The 19,832-nt window shown below is 41.0% G+C and overlaps 1 protein-coding gene across 4 annotated transcripts in view; it reads right to left on the reverse strand.

The window, feature by feature from the left end:
* Nucleotides 1–4,857: 4,857 nt before the first annotated feature.
* Nucleotides 4,858–19,832, reverse strand: part of LOC138973246 (serine/arginine repetitive matrix protein 1-like) — a 33,696-nt gene continuing 18,721 nt past the window's right edge. The window contains exons 7-8 of one of the 4 annotated variants that reach the window (XM_070345969.1): nucleotides 17,502–17,567; nucleotides 4,858–5,739 (exon numbers count right to left, since the gene is read on the reverse strand). In XM_070345969.1, coding sequence (XP_070202070.1) covers nucleotides 5,693–5,739; nucleotides 17,502–17,567 — 113 coding nt within the window. In that variant the 3' untranslated portion in view covers nucleotides 4,858–5,692. Of the gene's footprint in view, nucleotides 5,754–17,501; nucleotides 17,568–17,853; nucleotides 17,956–19,832 lie in introns of those variants that run through there. The other 3 variants (XM_070345971.1, XM_070345970.1, XM_070345968.1) reach the window with 3 other exon arrangements.

The following is a 19,832-nucleotide window of genomic DNA, read 5'->3' on the forward strand; positions in this document are numbered from 1 at the left end:
TCAAGTATGTAGGATTAATAATATAAGCATTCGCAGGAAAGATAACGTATGACTGTTTTAAAGCATCAGCACCTGGATAAGCCAATATCACGTGAACATATAAATGATCTAGTGTTCTTCGTAATTCCCTGTCTAATTGTTCACCAACAGTGTTAATAACTAATTTTCAGTTCTGGTGTCTGATTACAAAATCATAATTTAACAAGATCATCTGGTAATTCAACTTGAACACTTGATAATTACAATATTCACGTAAACAATATTAATTTTGAAGTCTGGCTCAATTCCTGACGGATCACTTTTTTCCAAAACTTAAGAATGAAACAGTATCTAATGAAGAAAATTGGTAATTTTCTTGTAAAAATTGTACGTGAAAATTTCAATTATGTGGTTTTGGCGCTAGTAAGCCATCGTAATAAACTTGGCCAAAAAAAGATCGCATCAATTATTGTACCCCAACACAATCATTTATTCCCGTGTCAATTAAGTAAAACAGCAGTTTTAGTGTTAATTTTTATTTTTTGTTGTGTTTTTTGTTGTTGTAATATTCGTTTGATTGCTTGGTACTCTTTTTTTCTCTTCTCTTTCATTTTATTTGTTTTCCTCTTTCTTTTGTTTGATTTTGTCGTTGATTTGTGTGTTAATGTTTTATAGCTGCGTATGCCGGGTGTGCTTGGCTAGAGTGAATGGAGTGATAACCGCGTGTGTTGGGTGAGCTTGGCTAGAGTGAATGGAGTGATAACCGCGTGTGTTGGGTGAGCTTGGCTAGAGTGAATGGAGTGATAACCGCGTGTGTTGGGTGAGCTTGGCTAGAGTGAATGGAGTGATAACCGCGTGTGTTGGGTGTGCTTGGCTAGAGTGAATGGAGTGATAACCGCGTGTGTTGGGCGTGCTTGGCTAGAGTGAATGGAGTGATAACCGCGTGTGTTGGGTGTGCTTGGCTAGAGTGAATGGAGTGATAACCGCGTGTCAAAACAAATTCCACAAATTGGGCAATACATGTTCTGTAGGCCTATCATGTATTCTGTATTTGTGTAAGTCGTGAGATCGCATATTATTTGTCTTCCCTTTCTTTCGCTTGCTGCGTTGACTGTATGTGCGTGTGCCCCCTGCATTAAACGCTGCATTCCACGCTTTTGATACTTGGTCATGATTTCTTTTATGCTTGCAGATTAAACAAACTCGACGAAGTGATGCTACAATAGCAAACTTCCTTGTTTGCATTATTAAAAATGATATAGAGAGATGTAAAGATCTGCGTAAGGTTTTGTATAGACGTACATCAGTGTATGTGTGAATAAGGGGATGGGGGGCTTTTCTTCAATGATGCAGATGGGCTGAAGACATCAAAAATAAAGATTCCACAAGCATTTTAAAAAGAAAAAGAAGAGACAAGGAAGACGGAGAGAAAGTAATACGTGTATCCAAATCGGGTACGTGTACGTACAGATTTTGACGCTACCCGTGCGCATACTAATGTAGATTTGGTCCACATACGCACGCCGTGTGGATCCTGCCAAACGTGTGACCGCGGCGTGATAGACACATTTGATCACTACATGTATTAGCAAGATCTAGATATGGCACTTTTCAGCACGTGTACGGGAACGTGTACGGGTAACGTCATGAAATCTAGTTTTTACGTCACGCGTTTGCCAAGATCTGCAGTCTTGGTGGGAGCAAATTTAACAAACGTATGATTTGGAACATTGGATTAAAAAAAAAGTGAGTCACGGGTGACGCAATATCTACATGTAAGCTACAGGTCTTTGCTACAAGTTCGATCATGTAGAACACTGTGTTACGCGTACACGCACAAGTTATGAAGAAATACAACTTTTGGACCACTCTAATATACACAATACAAGGTGAACACGAACATTCGGGATTCAGAAAAAATCAAGCGTAAAGCGAAAAATATACATTTAGTCGACCTTGCATGCAGAATGAAACTGAACACAAATCCATTCTATCACCAAGACAACTAAGATATGGGTTGGTTGAAACTCAGCTGCCGAGACAAGCCAACAAATCCTAATATGCATAAACAGATTGTTTTGATTTTTAGGACGTGTTCACAACAAACAACATAAGTTATGTTCGCAATTTGTTATTAGTTGTTCATATGTGTTGATGTTGCCTCTCTCTCTCTCTCTCTCTCTCTCTCTCTCTCTCTCTCTCTCTCTCTCTCTCTCTCTCTCTCTCTCTCTCTCTCTCTCTCTCTCTCTCTCTCTCTCTCTCTCTCTCTCTCTCTCTCTCCTATCTCTCCCTCTCTTTCTCTCTCTCTCTATCTCTCTCTTTATCTCTCTCTCACACACACACACACACACATACACACACACACACACACACACAAACACACACGCGCGCGCGCACACACACACACACACACACAGACACACACACACACTCACACACACACACACACACACACACACACACACATACACATCACAATTCACCACACCATACCACACAAAATCTCATTAAAGCACATACCTGTTGCCGACATCCATAACAGCAGCAAGCTAAACGTGATTTCCCAGCAGAACATCCTACTGTACTGCATTCACACACGTTCAGAACAACACTACTCAACACTCACACAAATCCAAACACTTTTATCAGCGGGATAAGCTTTTTATTAGGTACATCCTTGTCAGGAAAACACACACACACACTCAAAACAACTTTTATTTGCAGTCTATATTCACATACGTCACTAGTTTCTGCTTACTTAGTGATCATCTTCCTGGTTGAAAAATGGTTATGTTTGCATCTGGGAAGAAGTAGGAGAAGGCCTCGTAATATGGTCCATTTTTTGCACGCTCATAAGTAGCTAGTTGAATCGTGAAGTTTCCATGTTTGCATGTTGATCTGTTGTCTCTCCCGTTAATCTCTAAGCATATTACGTGTAAGTAAATAGAGCGAGGGACTCGGAAAACTGTTCAAACAAAATTCAGTTTGGTTTAAATATAAATGAGAACAAGTTTTGAGAACCGATATCTTAACATTTTGCCTGAAACTTAAAGATGAACACTTAAAACCAGTCATCACCGCGACTAAAAGTAGCAGAGCTCGACTAGCCGAAAAGCTCGTATTTGCGAAGGATGCAAACGAAGTACATATTTTCTTTAATTGTTATCAATTTTTCAGATTAAGCATGTCATATCTAGATATGTTTTTGGATTTAGGAGAAAATCAGAATATCATGCCATTATTTTATAAATCTTTTAGTGAAATGTGACCCTCCACCACGAAATGAGTCGCATGTCACCTCGCGCGGTTGTGCGCTAGGCTTAATAATTATAAGTCCGGGGAGTGTCTGGTAACAGTGTGAGGGTCACCTTAGTCACAGGCTTATAACTCAAAAAGATATCACTCTTTTCTAAAACGGTTTTCACCACTGGATAGAGCATAAACAACTCTTTAGGAAAATGTAACAATATGAAAATCATGAAAAGGTGACATGCGACTCATTCCGTGGTGGAGGGTCACAAATTCGGTTTTAATACGATATAAGTCTTGTCTTAACCTGGTTCAGAAACTCATTCCGTAACAAGTACCTAGTCAGACTGCTTGTCGGAAATAATTATTTGGTATCTTTTCTGTAGAATTAGGTCACATATAAGGAAAATCAAGGGACGTAAAGCTCTCAACTTCTTTTTCGTCTTGAACAATGGTGTCGTATGTCGTATTGCCACGGAGAAAAGTCACTGTAATGAGCAAACTAATTATTTACTTTGTAAGCTTCCAATCTGAAATACAATCCGATAGTCCGGACTGAGTATGCGTGACCAAAAGTTTAATTAATTTTTAAAAATTACGTCACCACAGTGCAGCATTGACTTTGAAAAAACCCGAATATGAAGTTATCGAAGAAAATTATTTTAATAATTGGGAAAACAAGTCTTGGTATCTGGCAGAATTCACATATACTGTTTGGTAAATATCTGTCAATTATTTCTAATGAAACTAGTCCACACATAAACTAATGTTATTTGATTGTGAGGACATTTTCAGAGTAAGCATGACATTTCTATATATTTTTGGAGTCAGTGAATGTTAGAGATTACAATGCAAGCACTTTTGAGTCTGTTTAATAGTATTTGTGAGATTGTTAATAAAAACATGTATTACTTCCTAGTTAAGCTTCCGCACTGAAATGCAATGCATAGTCCGGACTAAGGCAAATATTGCTTACCCTCAATTTCAAATTATTTGAGGAGAAAAAAATATTGCGGTTTTTGTTTTGTTAGCCTTGGTAGTGTTGGTGTATATGTATGTGAATGTGTATATGCGTGAGTGCGTGCGTGCGTTCGTGTGTGTGTGTGTGTGTTTGTATGTGTGTGTATGTGTGTGTGTATGTGTGTGTGTGTGTGTGTGTGTGAGTGTGTGTGTTATGTGTGTGTGTGTGTGTGTGTGTGTGTGTGTGTGTGTGTGTGTGTGTGTGTGTGTTATTGTATCTAATTGTGTCTCTTTTATGTCAGTATGCTCTTATTGCATTGAAAGGCCTTTATTAATCAAATGTGATTACACATACTTTTTTTCAGGAATGTATAAAGTACAAACACGCGCGCACATACACAGACACACACAGACACAGACACAGACACACACAGACACAGACACACTCGGACACAGACACACTCGGACACAGACACACACAGACACACAGACACACACACACACACACACACACACACACGCAGACACACATACACACACACACACACACATACATACACACACTCACACATACACACACACACACACACACACACACACACACACACACACACACACACACACACACACACATAGTAGGAGAACGAAATCTGTGACCAAACAAGTTAATGATGATAGCAATTCTGTTTTATATGCACAACAGTTTTTAGAATGAACAATTCAAATCATGTTCTCAAGACTGGAGCTGTTTAAGTTAAAACTGCAAAGCTAAGTAACAATTAAATGCTCATATTATAGTGTACTGGATCTCTCAGTAACCATACACTTTTCAAAAGTACAGATCACACATCTTTTACTTGGAAGATGTAGACTATTATAACATAAAACAAAACAAACTGTGAACAGATAACATTTAAGACAATGTTTAAAAATATTGGTCACAATACAAACAACGTAATGTTGTAATTGGTGTTTAAACCATTTAGGTAAATTTCTAGAGAATTTAATTTCATTATGGAGTTAATTATTAGTAATCATGCTATTCTTGTGTAATAATTTTTTTTTAAATTGACTTAATTGTTGGTTGTTGCTAACCTAGAGACAAAAAGATCCCAACCTGTCAGTTTCCCTTTTAAAGAATAACTGTTTACCACTTCTCTTCATTAAAATCATTGATCTGTTCTTTTTTCAAAGAAATGAAAGGAATGCAGGGAGTTCACCATTCAAAGTTTAACGTTTGTGAAGCAAGACATGCAGAAATAGAGAAAAAGGGTCCAACCTTTTAGTTTCCCTTTAAAAAAAATCACTTTAACATGGAGATTGTTACCACTTCTTTTCATTAACATCATTGATCTGTTCTTTCAAAGAATCGGATAGAAATGCGGTGAATTTTCCATTCAAAGTTTAACGTTTGTTTAGCACGATATTCACATGTAAGGCCATATATAGTTAGGGTGTTGTCGGTTTTTAAGAGAAGCTTTCTTTTCCATTTGATAAAACATATTTAGTAAAGAACTCCGGACTCCCGTTGATGAAGCGGGGAAACCTCATCTGCACACAGAAAACTGAAATAAAAGAAATGATTGACATAAACATTTCACAGACACAGACACAGACACAGACAGACACAGACACACAGACAGACACACACACACACACACACACACATACACACACACACACACACACACACACACACACACACACACAAACACACACACATTTATGTCAATCATTTCATAAAAAGACAGACACAGTCACAGACAGACAGACATCATTTACTTTCTGACGTGGAAGTACGCTGCCGTGTGCTGACAAAACCGAGTAAGTCCACTGAAGCTAGTTCTGAGATAAACGACTTTTTCTGTTTTATTACATTTCTCAAAAGTCACGATTATCTTGATCAACCTACAGAGATAATAAGATAAATATCATTAATGTACGTTTACAACCCGAGTTTGATAATGATCTGATGGATGGTTTTTGTTTTGTTGGGCATTTTGTGGACTTACTGGGTTTTGTCACTTTTTTCCTTTATATCAGATCTAAAAAATTTGACAGATCTAAGCAAGTGGACTTACTTGGTTTTGTCAAAACATTTGGAAGAAAAAGTAATGCTTTTTTTGAGGATGAAAGTCGCTTGTTCATTTCAATTCTCTCAGGTGCCAGGAGAAACGTTCCGTATAACTCTCGCTTACTCTATTACACATGTCGTGTGCACATTATAGCGCTTACTTCCCTTTGCTTATTTGATCTCTAAACAACGCTCTGGCTCATTTCGGTACGATTCTTACAGATACTTTCGAAGCGAACCTGTAACAATGTGTGCGTTTGTGTGTTTGTTCTGATTAAAACCAGTCTTGATCTAAGGACTATGTCCAGTCAAGAATAAAAGCTGGTTCTTGTGTATGACTGTGTACGTGAGTGTTAGTTTGAGTGCCTTGGAGAATGATGAGCATATCAGATTGCGGTGATTTGCTAAAATACATATTATTCACGTACAATTTTTTAAGCTACACAGCATGTTTTTTTGTTCCGGTAATGTTTTGTTGTTGTAAGTTTGGGTGGTACGGTTACTACTATAGTTACAGCCTTAAATCACATTATTTGAAATTCAAATCAAACACTATTTACCCGGGTTTGATGTCTTAAAAATCGTTTCTTGAAATTGTTATTACGAAATATTTCTGGACATTAAAATGCTAGCACAGGCACGAAAGTGATTTTATTGCAGGTGTCAATGTTTCCTGAATCTATTTATAGATGTGTTACGTTTGAATTGATATTAAGCAATTCAGGTGCCGTGTGGACATGGTACGGAAACATTCACTATCCCGATTGACGGGTTTTAACAGCGAGGACGCAATTTTTGTGAAGGCGTTTTAGTTCTGCTTCTTCTTCTTCTTTTGCGTTCGTGGGCTGAAACTCCCACATACACGTGTGCTTTTGCACGAGTGGATTAACGTGGATGACCGTTTTTACAAAACCATTTAGGCAGCCATACGCCGTTTTCGGTGAAAGCATGCTGGGTATTTTCGTGTTTCTATAACCCACCGAACTCTGCTTTGGACTGCACGATCTTTTCCGTGCGCACTTGGTCTTGTGCTTGCGTGTACACACGAAGGGTGATTAGGCACCAGCAGGCCTGCACGTAAGTTGACCTGGGATATAGGTAATATCTTCACCTTAATTACCCGTCAGGTGCGGCCGGGATTTGAACCCAAGACCTTCCGCTTTGGTAAGTCTTTTTTTTTTCAAAATGATATTTTTTGTCCATCAAAAAGAAAAAAATCAATGCGCATCTTGTGTGCTAATTTCTACTTTTTAGAGTGCTTAGATAAGCAGATATGAACAAGTAAGTCCACAACCAAAAACAACTTTTTAAGTGTGCATGAATGTTTTGACAAAACCAAGTAAGTCCAAGGGGTTCCCAATTTTCCTATAATGATAGTTTTAAAATTCTTGTCAGACGACCCATACAGAAAATACGTCATTTTAAGTTTAGAACTCACAAATGGCGTCATTTAAAGTTTAGAACACACAAATGACCTCTTTCGATAAGGCGAGACATAATGACGTCACCTTATGACGTTTTATTTTAAACATTTTTCTTCTCTATCTATATATATAATTATCCTGACGATCCTTGTCTCTCTCTCTCTCCCTCCCTCTATCCCTCCCTATCTCTCTCTTTTCCTCCCTCCATCTCTCTTTCTATCCCTCCCAACCTCTCTCGCCATCTCTCTCCCTCTTACTCTCTTCCTCCTTCCCTAATTCCTCCTTCCCTAATTCCTCTTTCCCTTTATTTCTCTCTCTCCCTCCATCCCCCCCCCCCCCCTCGACCCTGATTTCTTTCCCCTCTCTCACTCTCTCCCTGTTTATCCCCTCTCTCTCTCTCTCTCTCTCTCTCTCTCTCTCTCTCTCTCTCTCTCTCTCTCTCTCTCTCTCTCTCTCTCTCTCTCTCTCTCTCTCTCTCTCTCTCTCTCTCTCTCCATCTTGTGCAAATTCGTAATGTTAACGTTATTTTCACTGTTTTGTCATTTATCTTGACAACACTTCTTCTTTAGCAGCCATGCTTGCACCAAAACTAGCACCCCTAATAACAAGTAAAATGCCGCAAGAATATTCGGATTGACTTTGACGTCATACTGGCAAAAACATTGCATTCTGATTGGTTATAGCGTCATAAAGGTTCTTGTGATTGGTGGATGGACTTACTTGGTTTTACCAGCAAATTGACATGTAATTTTTTTTTGAGAAATGTTTGAAGTTGTGGACTTACTTTTCTTTATCTCCTTATCTATTTATTTTACAACTAGAATGAATACCCGGTTCGCCGGGTAGCCGGCTTCGCCGGGAAGAAGTACTTAGAGCCGTACGCCGGCTTCGCCGGGTCCGAACAATGGACCCGCCAAGCTTAGGTCCCTCCCAGATTCGTGGAATGGGAACAGCACGAAAATGATTCAGTGGCCATAATGCCATTCCTGACCATATCGAGTCCCATCCTTGTCGACGAATCTAACCGTGTTAATCACCTTTGGAGGCGAACTCCACTCAAACAGGATTGAGCAATTTAGAGCTTATCTCTAAGCCCTTTTGAACTGTTATGGCTTCTGAAAGGAAGGCCAGTACATAAAATTACACAAAAGCCGCCAGACCACATCACAAACAGAACTGAACAATGCACAGGTGTTGCTCACATAAAAACACACACACACACACACACACACACACACACAAACACAGAGAAGCCATATCTATAGAGAGATAGATGACAGTGTATTTTTCGCGTGGCTATAAATTGATTCGACCTTTGCACTTTTACAGTGAGGATAATTTACGGGTCCAATTTACGTTCTGGACACTGCGGTGACCTTCTAAAAATAGTAACAGAACGGGAATATCCGAAGATGCCTCCCTCAAACTATAGTGCACTATACGAAGGAAGGGAGGTAAACGCTGAAAACCTGGAGAAGATGAGAAGATAAGGAAGAGTTACTTATAATGGTGAAATGAACACAAAAACCAAAATCAGTTCAGCGCTGCGCGCTGAGAGCACGTGTTGAAATATCTCATCGATGATATTGTGTCCGGGGTGTAGCTGAATACGGTGTCCAAATTTGAAAAAGATCCACCGAGAACTTTGGCGTTGTGATGTGGTGTAGCGGCTATGGTGTGTCGGTATGGGGGCCCGGGTAGCTGAGGTGGAACCAAAATCGGTTCAGCGCTGCGCGCTGAGAGCACGTGTTGAAATATCGACCAGGTTGTGTCCTGTACCGGGTCAACCTGAATATGCCCACCAAATTTGAAGCAGATCCATCGAGAACTTTGGCCGTGCATGGCGAATACACAAATACACAAATACACAGATACACAGACACACACACACACACACACACACACACACAGTCAGACACAAGTCGTATATATATATAGAAGTCAAAATTTACACACAGGCTGCTTCTTGATTTCTTAGTTTTGATGAACAAAAAGATATCATTTTTGGGAAAAAATGGACTTACTCGGTTTTGTCAGCACATGGCAGATGTACTTCAAACAGTTTTTAAGGTGTGGACTTACTTTTTTAGATCTCCTTATCTATTTATTTCACACAGTCACAATTTACACATAAGGTGCGCCTTAATTTCTAAGCTTTGATGAACAAAAAATATCATTTTTAAAAAAAATGGACTTACTCGGTTTTGTCAGCACACGGCAGTACGTCTCTGAGTTGCTGACTATGAATGTAGATGTAAATGCTTGTATATAGCTATTCTGATGAACACGTGGGGGAATTCGGGGGCTGTGATTGGATGGTCTCTTCCGATCATCAAAGCATAATGCTCCGGAAGTCGGCCATTTTTCTCAATATCCAAAAGCATATTGTCAATAACAAAGACGCATGGTTCCGGTTTACCCATCTGTACCACACGATGTTTCACTGATCGACAACAGCATTCACTGACAACTTGAAATTCTTCTCGGGAATGTTTTTCAGCTTTACAAATGTCGATAGCATACCCTTTTCTGCTAACTTCCCGATGAAACAGGACTAAACCTATTATTTTCTGTCCCTAAACACCACAAAATGCCCAAAGTCGAAAGATGTAGTACAAACAGGAGAGTACAACGGAACAGCCGTTTTTGTGTGCCTGTGAGCTTAGTTCACAGTTGCCGACTGACACAAATTTTCGCATTCGGCTTTTCTTATCTCGTAACTCCACACCAAATACCCCACTTCCCCTCTGAAGTATTGATGTACAACCCATGGCACTAACATTCATGTAGTCGTTTATAACTGAGGTTGAAAAATTCGCTTCATGACGAGACAAGTATAAATGCCATTCACCCAAACTGGAAACGTCGCTGCCGTCTGCTCGCTTTGTACGGATTAGCTGTTCTCTTTTCCTCCCCTTGTTGCATCCTAGTTCTTCAGTTGTTTCTAGTTTTCCGTTGATGTTGTGTTTTGGTCTTCTTCATAAGTAGTCTTGTTCAAAATTAAAAAAACTCAAACTTCTTTTTGTTGTATACGAATGAACTAATAAAAAGCTGTTTAACAGCTGTGTTGTCAAATCGAGGTTTTTTTCCAAAGTCAGTGTGGCGGCTGCACAAAACTAATGCGCATAAGAAACGGCGTCTGCTATCAAAACCTGAGATCAACGCATCGACGCAAAAACTGTCATTTTGTAAGTTTGGAACAACAAATAAAGGTCAGAACAGCTATATACTCGCTATTGTATTTTCAACGTAGCGATAGGGTCCGATATTTAGACTCGAATACTTGTCTCGTCTAAATATCGGACCCTATTGCTACGCTGAAAACACAATAGCTGTTAATAACTGTGTTTTAATTTTAATGTGTCAAGCGCAAAGAGCATAATTGTAAAGTTATGATGTTGCGCTATATAAATGCTCATTTATTATTAGTAGTAGTAGTAGTAGTAGTATTATTTAAGTTATTGAGACATCCCAGTGCACTAAGGGATTTATAGAGCAAATCGAGAAAATTCATTATTGAACGAAGCGCATAGCGCTGAGTTCAATAATTATTTTCGAGATTTGCTCTATAAATCCCTTAGTGCACTGGGATTGTTTCAATAACGATATTGTCAGTACCGCCAGAGAAAAAAGAAGATTCAAAACGCACATTTTGCAACGCGCATTTGGATAGGCGTAACTGTGTGGTCAGGTTTGTGTCACTGGATCTACTTTTGTGTGGGCTGTCTCAAGTGTGTCGTGCTTTCGTCACACGCAAACTCTTGTTGGCTCACGTAAGTGTAGCCTATGCGATGGTAAACTTTGTCTGTCTGTGCGTGCGTGCGTGCGTATGTATGTATGTGTGTATGTCTGTGGTAGAAACTTTAACATTTTTGGCTAAACACCGAAATACTCATTTCACGTGGTTAATTTTCAAGCACCATCTTCAAATTATTGAAGCAATGATCAACATTGTGTCGGCATGTGTGTAGTTAAAGCGTGTATCCAAAGAAAACGGGTGGTGGGGGGTTTTGAAGGGGTACAAGCAGTTGACTGATTTGTGTCGTGTTTGGCATGTAGACGGCAGGTCAGGTGTCAAGATCAGGTCAGGGGTCGCGCGAAGGATTGTGGTCCAGTTCTCACCTCGCCGATTCGCCGGGGAAGACGATTTCATGTTGTTCGGTTTCTAAGCTCCAGAAAAGTAAATAAAGAAGATACCAAAGGGAGATTTCCTACAATTTGATCTGCACAGCGTGTTTCCAATGTCCACGCGAGGAAGAGCTGTCGAAAGCGCGGCAGTCAGTGTCGATCTTGCAGCCGTATCCCGGTAAGTTCAGAGACAGATCTAGTGTCTCCCACTCTGATAACGTGTCACCTACTGTTAATCCGTTTTGTTTTAATTTCTTTTTATTTCAGCAGACACGGATGTCAAACACAGTGCTAGGCAGTCACCTCTAGTGAAATGAGTTGATCTAAAGTGCCTGTAATGTTTGGATGTCTTTGCTCGTGGTTCGATTTATGTGAATTTCAAGACTTGCAGTAGAGTCTCAAGTTAAGTTTACTCTGCCCGAAAAAAAACTGTCCACCATTTACTTGAACATGCAGATATAAGGAAACGGAATGAATCTGTTCTCAAAGTCAAAATGATCACGATTTTTTCCTCAGATTCAAAACATGCACTGTCATGGTTTTGTCTGTACAATTTAGTAAGTCTTAAGTACTTTGCAACAACTTCCTTGAACGTGAAAGACAGTTTTTGAATGCTAGATCTGTATCGCGTTTCATTCCAGACTCGATCCTCTCTTTGATTGTAGATCTACTGTTTGCTGTTTACGCACTATCATATGATTCGCTATGTAACGTTTGGTAAGCTTACCTTGCCACAGCTTTCTTGTCTTTGTTGGCATTTCTGGCTGTGTTGACCGTCAGAATTATTTTAAGAATCAGGCTGCTGCAGTCGACATGTTTCGCATATTGTAGGGTTACCATGCTGCATAGGTAAAGTGGCTTGTATAACCTGACTATTCTGTTTCAAAACACTGTTTATATTTGTGTAGGTTGTAGTCATCATAACTAATCGCATTTTGCCATTTGCTTCAGAAAGGAGGTTAACCTACAACAAGATCGACGCTATGTCAGATATATGCCTCAGCCACATGAAGACTTCCGAATTTAGATCTACTCGGCATGGTGACAAGTCTTGATGAAAAGTATAGGACTGAGGACAGCAGTGGAAAAAGTGCCCACATGGCAGGTACCTAACCTATTACCCTAGTCATTTTATCTGTTTGCCTTCTTTTGAAAATTATACATGGAGTTGATATGATGCGTTAGTTTTAACTGTGTGTGTGTGTGTGCGTGTGTGTGTGTGTGTGTGTGTGTGTGTGTGTGTGTGTGTGTGTTTGTGTGTGTGTGTTACGGAGTGAGTGAGTTTGTGTTATGTTACTGTTTGTTGATTTCTTACGGGAGCCTTGAAGGCTTCGCCTCTTGTTTTAATTTCTGTTGGTAAATTCCAGTGTAGCGTTAAGCTAAAAAGTGATGATCTTTCATAGAGACCTCATTTAAACTCGGAGAAAGGACTGTGCTCTTAATTTGCGATTCGAAACCTTCATCGAGCTTCGACAGATTGACTGTGCAGAGTTTTGCCCCTTGCCAAGGTCGACGGAAAGCGGCACATTTTCAAAATAAATGTGGCATGTTTCTCGTGTGGTATCTTCACTCATCGGGGAGTCTGGTACTAAATATGAACGGTAAGAATGCTCTGAACCCTACACGTATCCCCATCGTTTTTTCGTTCACATTTGCCCAACATGTTAATTTGCTGAGCGGGGTTTATGTCGTCTGCTAGGGCAATCAAACCACTGCAGTCTGCACTGAGTCTGCACGCACGAGGCAGGCTGGTAATAAGTCTTATAATTGTTCTTGCCTTGAAATGATAATTCGGAAACCATTCATTTACTGAACTGATGCAGTCGTATTTCAGTGTAGTCAGTGCTACGTATGACAGAGTCGATCGAGTCAGTCTTCCAAACTGGTCTAGCTGGTACGTTATCGGAATAATACTTGTGTTTTCTGCTAGCGGGTGGGAATTTTATACTAACTCATCATTTGGTAATGTGGAAAATTAGATGAAACACAGCGGCTTCTATTTTTAGATCAGTGGCACTGTGGCACAGGCACATGCAATCTGTCAGAAAAAAACCCACTTCTGCTTTAATTGAGAAGCAGGGAATTTATGGTCATTTGGTATTGTGGAGAATATAAGCTACATGTCAGTAATTAATTCTGAGGATGAGAGCACAGTCTTGCTTAGGCCTAAAAACAAATAGGTGTGGTTACGGTAACCCGACCTACCCTATTTTTAGGGGCCGACCCTATAACTTGTTATTACATTTGTCAAAAAAAACAAAAAAACACAAGAAAACGAGTGCAGAAAACGCAATGAGAGCGAAAGCGCCCGAGTCGCACACTTATTTCCCTGTCAAGTAGGTTTAATTTGTACACATTAGAAAAAAAAGTTTAAAAACAAAAAATGATTGCCTACCTTCCTACCCTATGTTTTTTGGCTATGTTACCGTAACCACACCTTTTTTTTTGTGTGGCCTTAAGGCCCGTCCATACACTCCCGTCCGACCCTGTCCACATTTGACTTATGCTCAAAACGGCCCACGTGGGAGCGCCGTAGCGTACTATGATCGCGAAGCGTTATTTGCAGAAGAATAGCGCGTGTTCTAATTTCTATGACACAGACATAGAACGACGGAAATTTGACCAATCAGAGCAAACCAGAGCGATGACGTCAGCTGCTCGCGGCGCGGCAGTCGAATGCAACTGAACTTTCTTGTCAGGAGACCCGCTCCACTGTGATACCGCGTTGTGAAAAAAAATCGTCGATGTGTGGCCACTCGGCAATTCCCGCGCGACGCACAAAACGGCCTGCGGCGCATAGAGCGTAAAACGGCGTCCAAATGTGGTCCCCGCTTTAGGCAAAGGGCGGAAGAATACGCTCTGTGGAAAAGTTAGCGCACTCCAAGAGTGCGCTAACAGTTTTAGCGCATCGCCATTAGCCAATCAACTGGTTCACATCAGTCATGTGACACCAGTACTTACTGACAATTATTATTATTATTATTATTATTACTATTATTATTATTATTATTATTATTATTATTATTATTATTATTATTATTATTATTATTATTATTATTATTATTATTATTATTATTATTATTATTAAGGAAACACATTATGTAGACAAAATCAGAAAACCGTCTGACAGCAACCCGTTTCCTTTCCTTTCTACAAATGCAAATACGATGTATTTTTTAAATATTGCGATTTCGAATTTCATATGTTACGTGGATTTCCATTGGTCAATTGGGCAAAACTGAGCTCAGTGCAAAAGTGATATCGACGACATTTCCGTCGATATCAGTTTTGATATCGACGACCTCTTTATTGCTTCCCCACTTCAAAAACAAAAACACCTAAATTTAAAAACAAACAAATATATATATGAAAATGTAATGATCCCAGAATTTAGTTGAGCAAGTGACTAAAGACTTTTTGAAAGAAAAGACATTTTGAAATACTGAAAAGTACAAGAAAAGAGTGAACAAAAAGAAATAATAATCAGAGGGAGGGATATTGAACAGCCAAAACTGAGACAAATACTTTTGTAATTTCTTTACAGTAAATACAAAATGTCCAAAGAAATAGCAATATATCTAACATTGACTGACTGTGTGATGATATCTTCTGATATTGCTATTTCATATGTTACGTGGATTTCCATTGGTCAATTGGGCAAAACTGAGCTCAGTGCAAAAGTGATATCGACAACATTTCCGTCGATATCAGTTTTGATATCGACGACCTCTTTATTGCTTCCCCACTTCAAAAACAAAAACACCTAAATTTAAAAACAAACAAATATATATGAAAATGTAATGATCCCAGAATTTAGTTGAGCAAGTGACTAAAGACTTTTTGAAAGAAAAGACATTTTGAAATACTGAAAAGTACAAGAAAAGCGTGAACAAAAAGAAATAATAATCAGAGGGAGGGATATGGAACAGCCAAAACTGAGACAAATACTTTTGTAATTTCTTTACAGTAAATACAAAATGTCCAGAGAATTAGCAATATATCTAACATTGACTGACTGTGTGATGATATCTTCTGCTATTGGTCTGTTTCGACAGTGATATCAAAATCTCGACCTCCGGTCTCGATTTTGATATCACTGTCTCAACAGACCATAGCAGAAGATATCATCACACAGTCCGTCAATATTGGGTAATATATATTTGTGCAGCTGAGGGCAAGAAGTGGACGTTTTTTTATCATTTAAAAACATGACAGCAGTTTGTATATAGTGCTTACAGAAGAAACGTTCTTCAGGACGATTAGTATTATCTTTCCTCCGAAAGCGGCGTATGGCTGCCTAAATGGTGCGGTAAAAACGGTCATACACGTAATATTCCACTCGTGCAAAAACACGAGTGCACGTGGGAGTTTCAGCCCACGAACGCAGAAGAAGAAGAAGTATTATCTTGTGTTAAAAGGGTTAAGAGGTATTCTCAATCGTTTTTGCTCAACCTTTGTACATTTTTGAGTGAAATGACCACAATGGGTATATTTCAACCCCAGAGAAGCATCAATGTTGCCCACACTGACCACACTGACCTCTCTAGCCAGTCAGGTGTGCCGGATGCATATTTGTACACCTTTAATAATAATAATAATAATATGGGAGATTTATATAGCGCTTGACGTTCTCTAAGCGCTTTACAATGAATTGGTGAGAGGTCAAGACAGGTGAAGTAGCCTGCACGATGAACAACTCTCATGCTGGGTATTTTCGTGTTCCTATAACCCACCGAACTCTGACATGGATTACATGATCTTTTCCGTGCGCACTTGGTCTTGTGCTTGCGTGTACACACGAAGGGGCTTAGGTCACTAGCAGGTCTGCACATAAGTTGACCTGGGAGATCGAAAAAATCTCCACTTTTAACCCACCAGGCAGCAGCCACCGGGATTCGAACGCACGACCTTCCGATTAGGAGGCCGACGTCTTACCACCATACCACTGCGCCCTTTTAAGTTCTGGTTCACTGCATTCTGTTCTATAAGTGTGACACTTTCAAGAAGCACAATAGTTTAAAAAAAAAATAGATTAAAATTTGACGTTGAATCTGGGTCTCTCTTCGGTTATAAAGTTGACAGTTTTTCCTCTTGATTTGTGAACATTTACGTGCACAGGGCTCAAATCGCGAAAGATGGACACAAGTTATTTTCACAGAAGACAGTATTAATCGTCCTAAACTATAAGACTAGAAAAGCACGAAAAGATGAGGGGACAATCTGTAGGTATACCATATTTTCATATCAAAATTTAAAATCGTTAGTTACACCGCAAAAGAGTTTGGCAACATTTACAAATAAAAAAATAGTACACCACTAAACGCTTACTCTCTCTCTCTCTCTCTCTCTCTCTCTCTCTCTCTCTCTCTCTCTCTCTCTCTCTCTCTCTCTGTCCCTCTCTCTCTCTCTCTCTCTCTCTCTCTCTCTCTCTCTCTCTCTCTCACACACACACACACACACACATACACACATACACACACACAAACACAAACACACACACACACACACACATACACATACAAAACACACACACACACGCGCGCACGCACAGATACACAGACACCCCTCCTACACACACACACACATACGTATACATAAACGCATACACATACATGTACACACGCATACATACATACATTAATGCATAAAAAGACAGACACAGTCACAGACAGACAGACATCATTTACTTTCTGACGTGGAAGTACGTCTCTGAGTTCTTGGAGAATGTCGCGTTGGAGATGGCAATGTTGTCGCTGATTGGACCAAGAAAAATAAATCAAATTTTCCGATTCCCCAACTAACGCTATTTTTTCCCCCGACCCTAGAACTTCTTGTGACCCTTCAAAAGCGAATATATGTATTGGGCATGACAGACTTCGTATTTGCAGACTTTACAAGGCAATGAACTCTTCTCTGACAGCCCAGTGTTACAGCCTGTACGGTTTCAGGCCATTAAAACATGTAATGCAGAGAAGAATCGAACTACCGACTTTTTTGTATCTTTTTTTTTTCTTTTTTTCTTCTTTTTTTTTTGGGGGGGGGGGGGGTGGGGTGGGGCTTGTGATTGAAAACAAACATTTTACTGTTGGGGGTCTAATGGGGATATCGCCCGCTGCTGCTGTTGAGGCGAAGGAAAAGGACCTGGATCTGGATCTGGATAACCCGCCTGGGTTGGTGGTTGGCGGGTGCGCCACAGAAGCCGACGACGACTATCAACGTGACGTTTTTTGGGTGTGCGCATCTAAAAGAGTCTTAAAAGTTCACTGTACACAAGGTGGATATAGTGTACAACTCCAGCTGGTCTTCTTGCTGCTGTACTTGCGGTTTTAGTCCGTTTGCCCTAGAATGTAGGCTTTTCAAGCACAGTTAAAAAATGCTATGTTACAATGTTAAAAACTGGATAAAAACTACTGAGGCTCTCACACTGGTTTCTGCCCCCCTAACGCCGATGAGAAGGCGCTGGGCGTGGTCAGGGTGACGGTGGCTTCGCTCAAATTGTTCCACTCGATCACTGTCTTTATAAAGAACGAGTTCCTGTATTGATCAGTCTTTGAGGTAGGAGCTTTGAAACAGCGGCTGTTGTTGGTTGCCTGTCTCTGGAGGATGTTTTGGCTCTCATACCCCTCGTAGGCTTTAGGCTTGACTCGGCGCCGAGATACGCTCACCGGGGTGAGGAAGGAGTCAGGGGGTAAGGCAGGTACAAGTCCATTGATGATTTTGAACAGCATCGTCAGGCGAAGTTGCTGACGGCGTTCCTGGAGTGTAGGGAGTTGGAGGTACTCTAGCATCTTGGTGACGCAGCCTGGGTCCTTGGACACGTAGTCTTTCATGATGAACCTAGCGGCTAGGCGTTGGATGCGTTCGAGTCTCTCAACGTCTTGTTTGTAGTAGGGGTCCCAGACCACCGCCCCGTACTCAAGGGTGGACCTGACAAGAATGATGTAGGCAAGGCGACGGCACTCACGTGGGCAGTTCCGGAGGTTCCGGCGTAAGAAGCCCAGGGCAGATCCTGCCCTCTTGCAGAGACTGGTGATGTGGGGGCCCCACTTCAGGTCGGCTGAGATCTGTATGCCGAGGTACGGGTTCTGTTCGACCTGTTGGAGGATGGTGTCTCCGAGGCTGTAGAAGTAGTGGGATGTGGATCTGGTGGAGAGGACGTAGCACTTCTTAGCGTTGAACCTCATCCCCCACTGGTTGGCCCACTCTTCCAAGCTCTTTAGGTCTGCCTGTAGCGTAAGGTGGTCCTGAAAGGTGCGGATCTGGCGGTAGAGGAGACAGTCATCCGCAAAAAGTCTGACAGACGACTGGACTGAGTCTGGGAGGTCGTTGATATGGCACAGGAACAACAACGGACCCAGCACTGTGCCTTGTGGGACGCCGGACTCGACCTCTACCTCTTCAGATGCCTCGCCCTCCAGTACAACCCTCATCTTCCGCTTGGTCAGGAAACTGGTCAGCCAGTTGTGGACACTTCCCCGCACACCGTAGTGGGCCAGCTTGTGGAGTAGTTTCTTGTGCGGGACAGTGTCGAAGGCCTTGCTGAAATCAAGGATGGCGACGTCAGTTTGGTGGCCAGCATCATGGGATGACAGAATGTCCTGCATGGTGGTGAGCAGCTGGGTTTCACATGAGTGGCCGGTCCTGAACCCATGGTTGCGGCTGGATAGCACTCCATGTTGTTCGAAGTGCTTGTGAAGATGGTGGCAGATGATGTGCTCAAGGAGCTTACAGGCGACCGAGGTCAGGGATACTGGGCGGTAGTTCTCAGCTTTGTTCCTATCTCCCTTCTTGTAGACAGAGGATATGTTCGCTGATAGCCAGTCTTTCGGGAGCTCGCCTGACTCGATGGAGGTGGTGAATATCGCCGTCAGGGATGGGGCAATGGAGTCAGCGCACGTCTTCAAGATGCGGTTTGGTATGCCGTCTGGTCCCGATGCTTTGTTGAGCTTGAGGTTCCTCAGGAGTTTTGCAACCCCTTCGGTAGTGATGGTAATCTTCTCAAGCGGGGGGACTGGGGT

This window comes from Littorina saxatilis, linkage group LG8 (assembly GCF_037325665.1).
Source record: "Littorina saxatilis isolate snail1 linkage group LG8, US_GU_Lsax_2.0, whole genome shotgun sequence".
NCBI classification, from domain to species: domain Eukaryota; kingdom Metazoa; phylum Mollusca; class Gastropoda; order Littorinimorpha; family Littorinidae; genus Littorina; species Littorina saxatilis.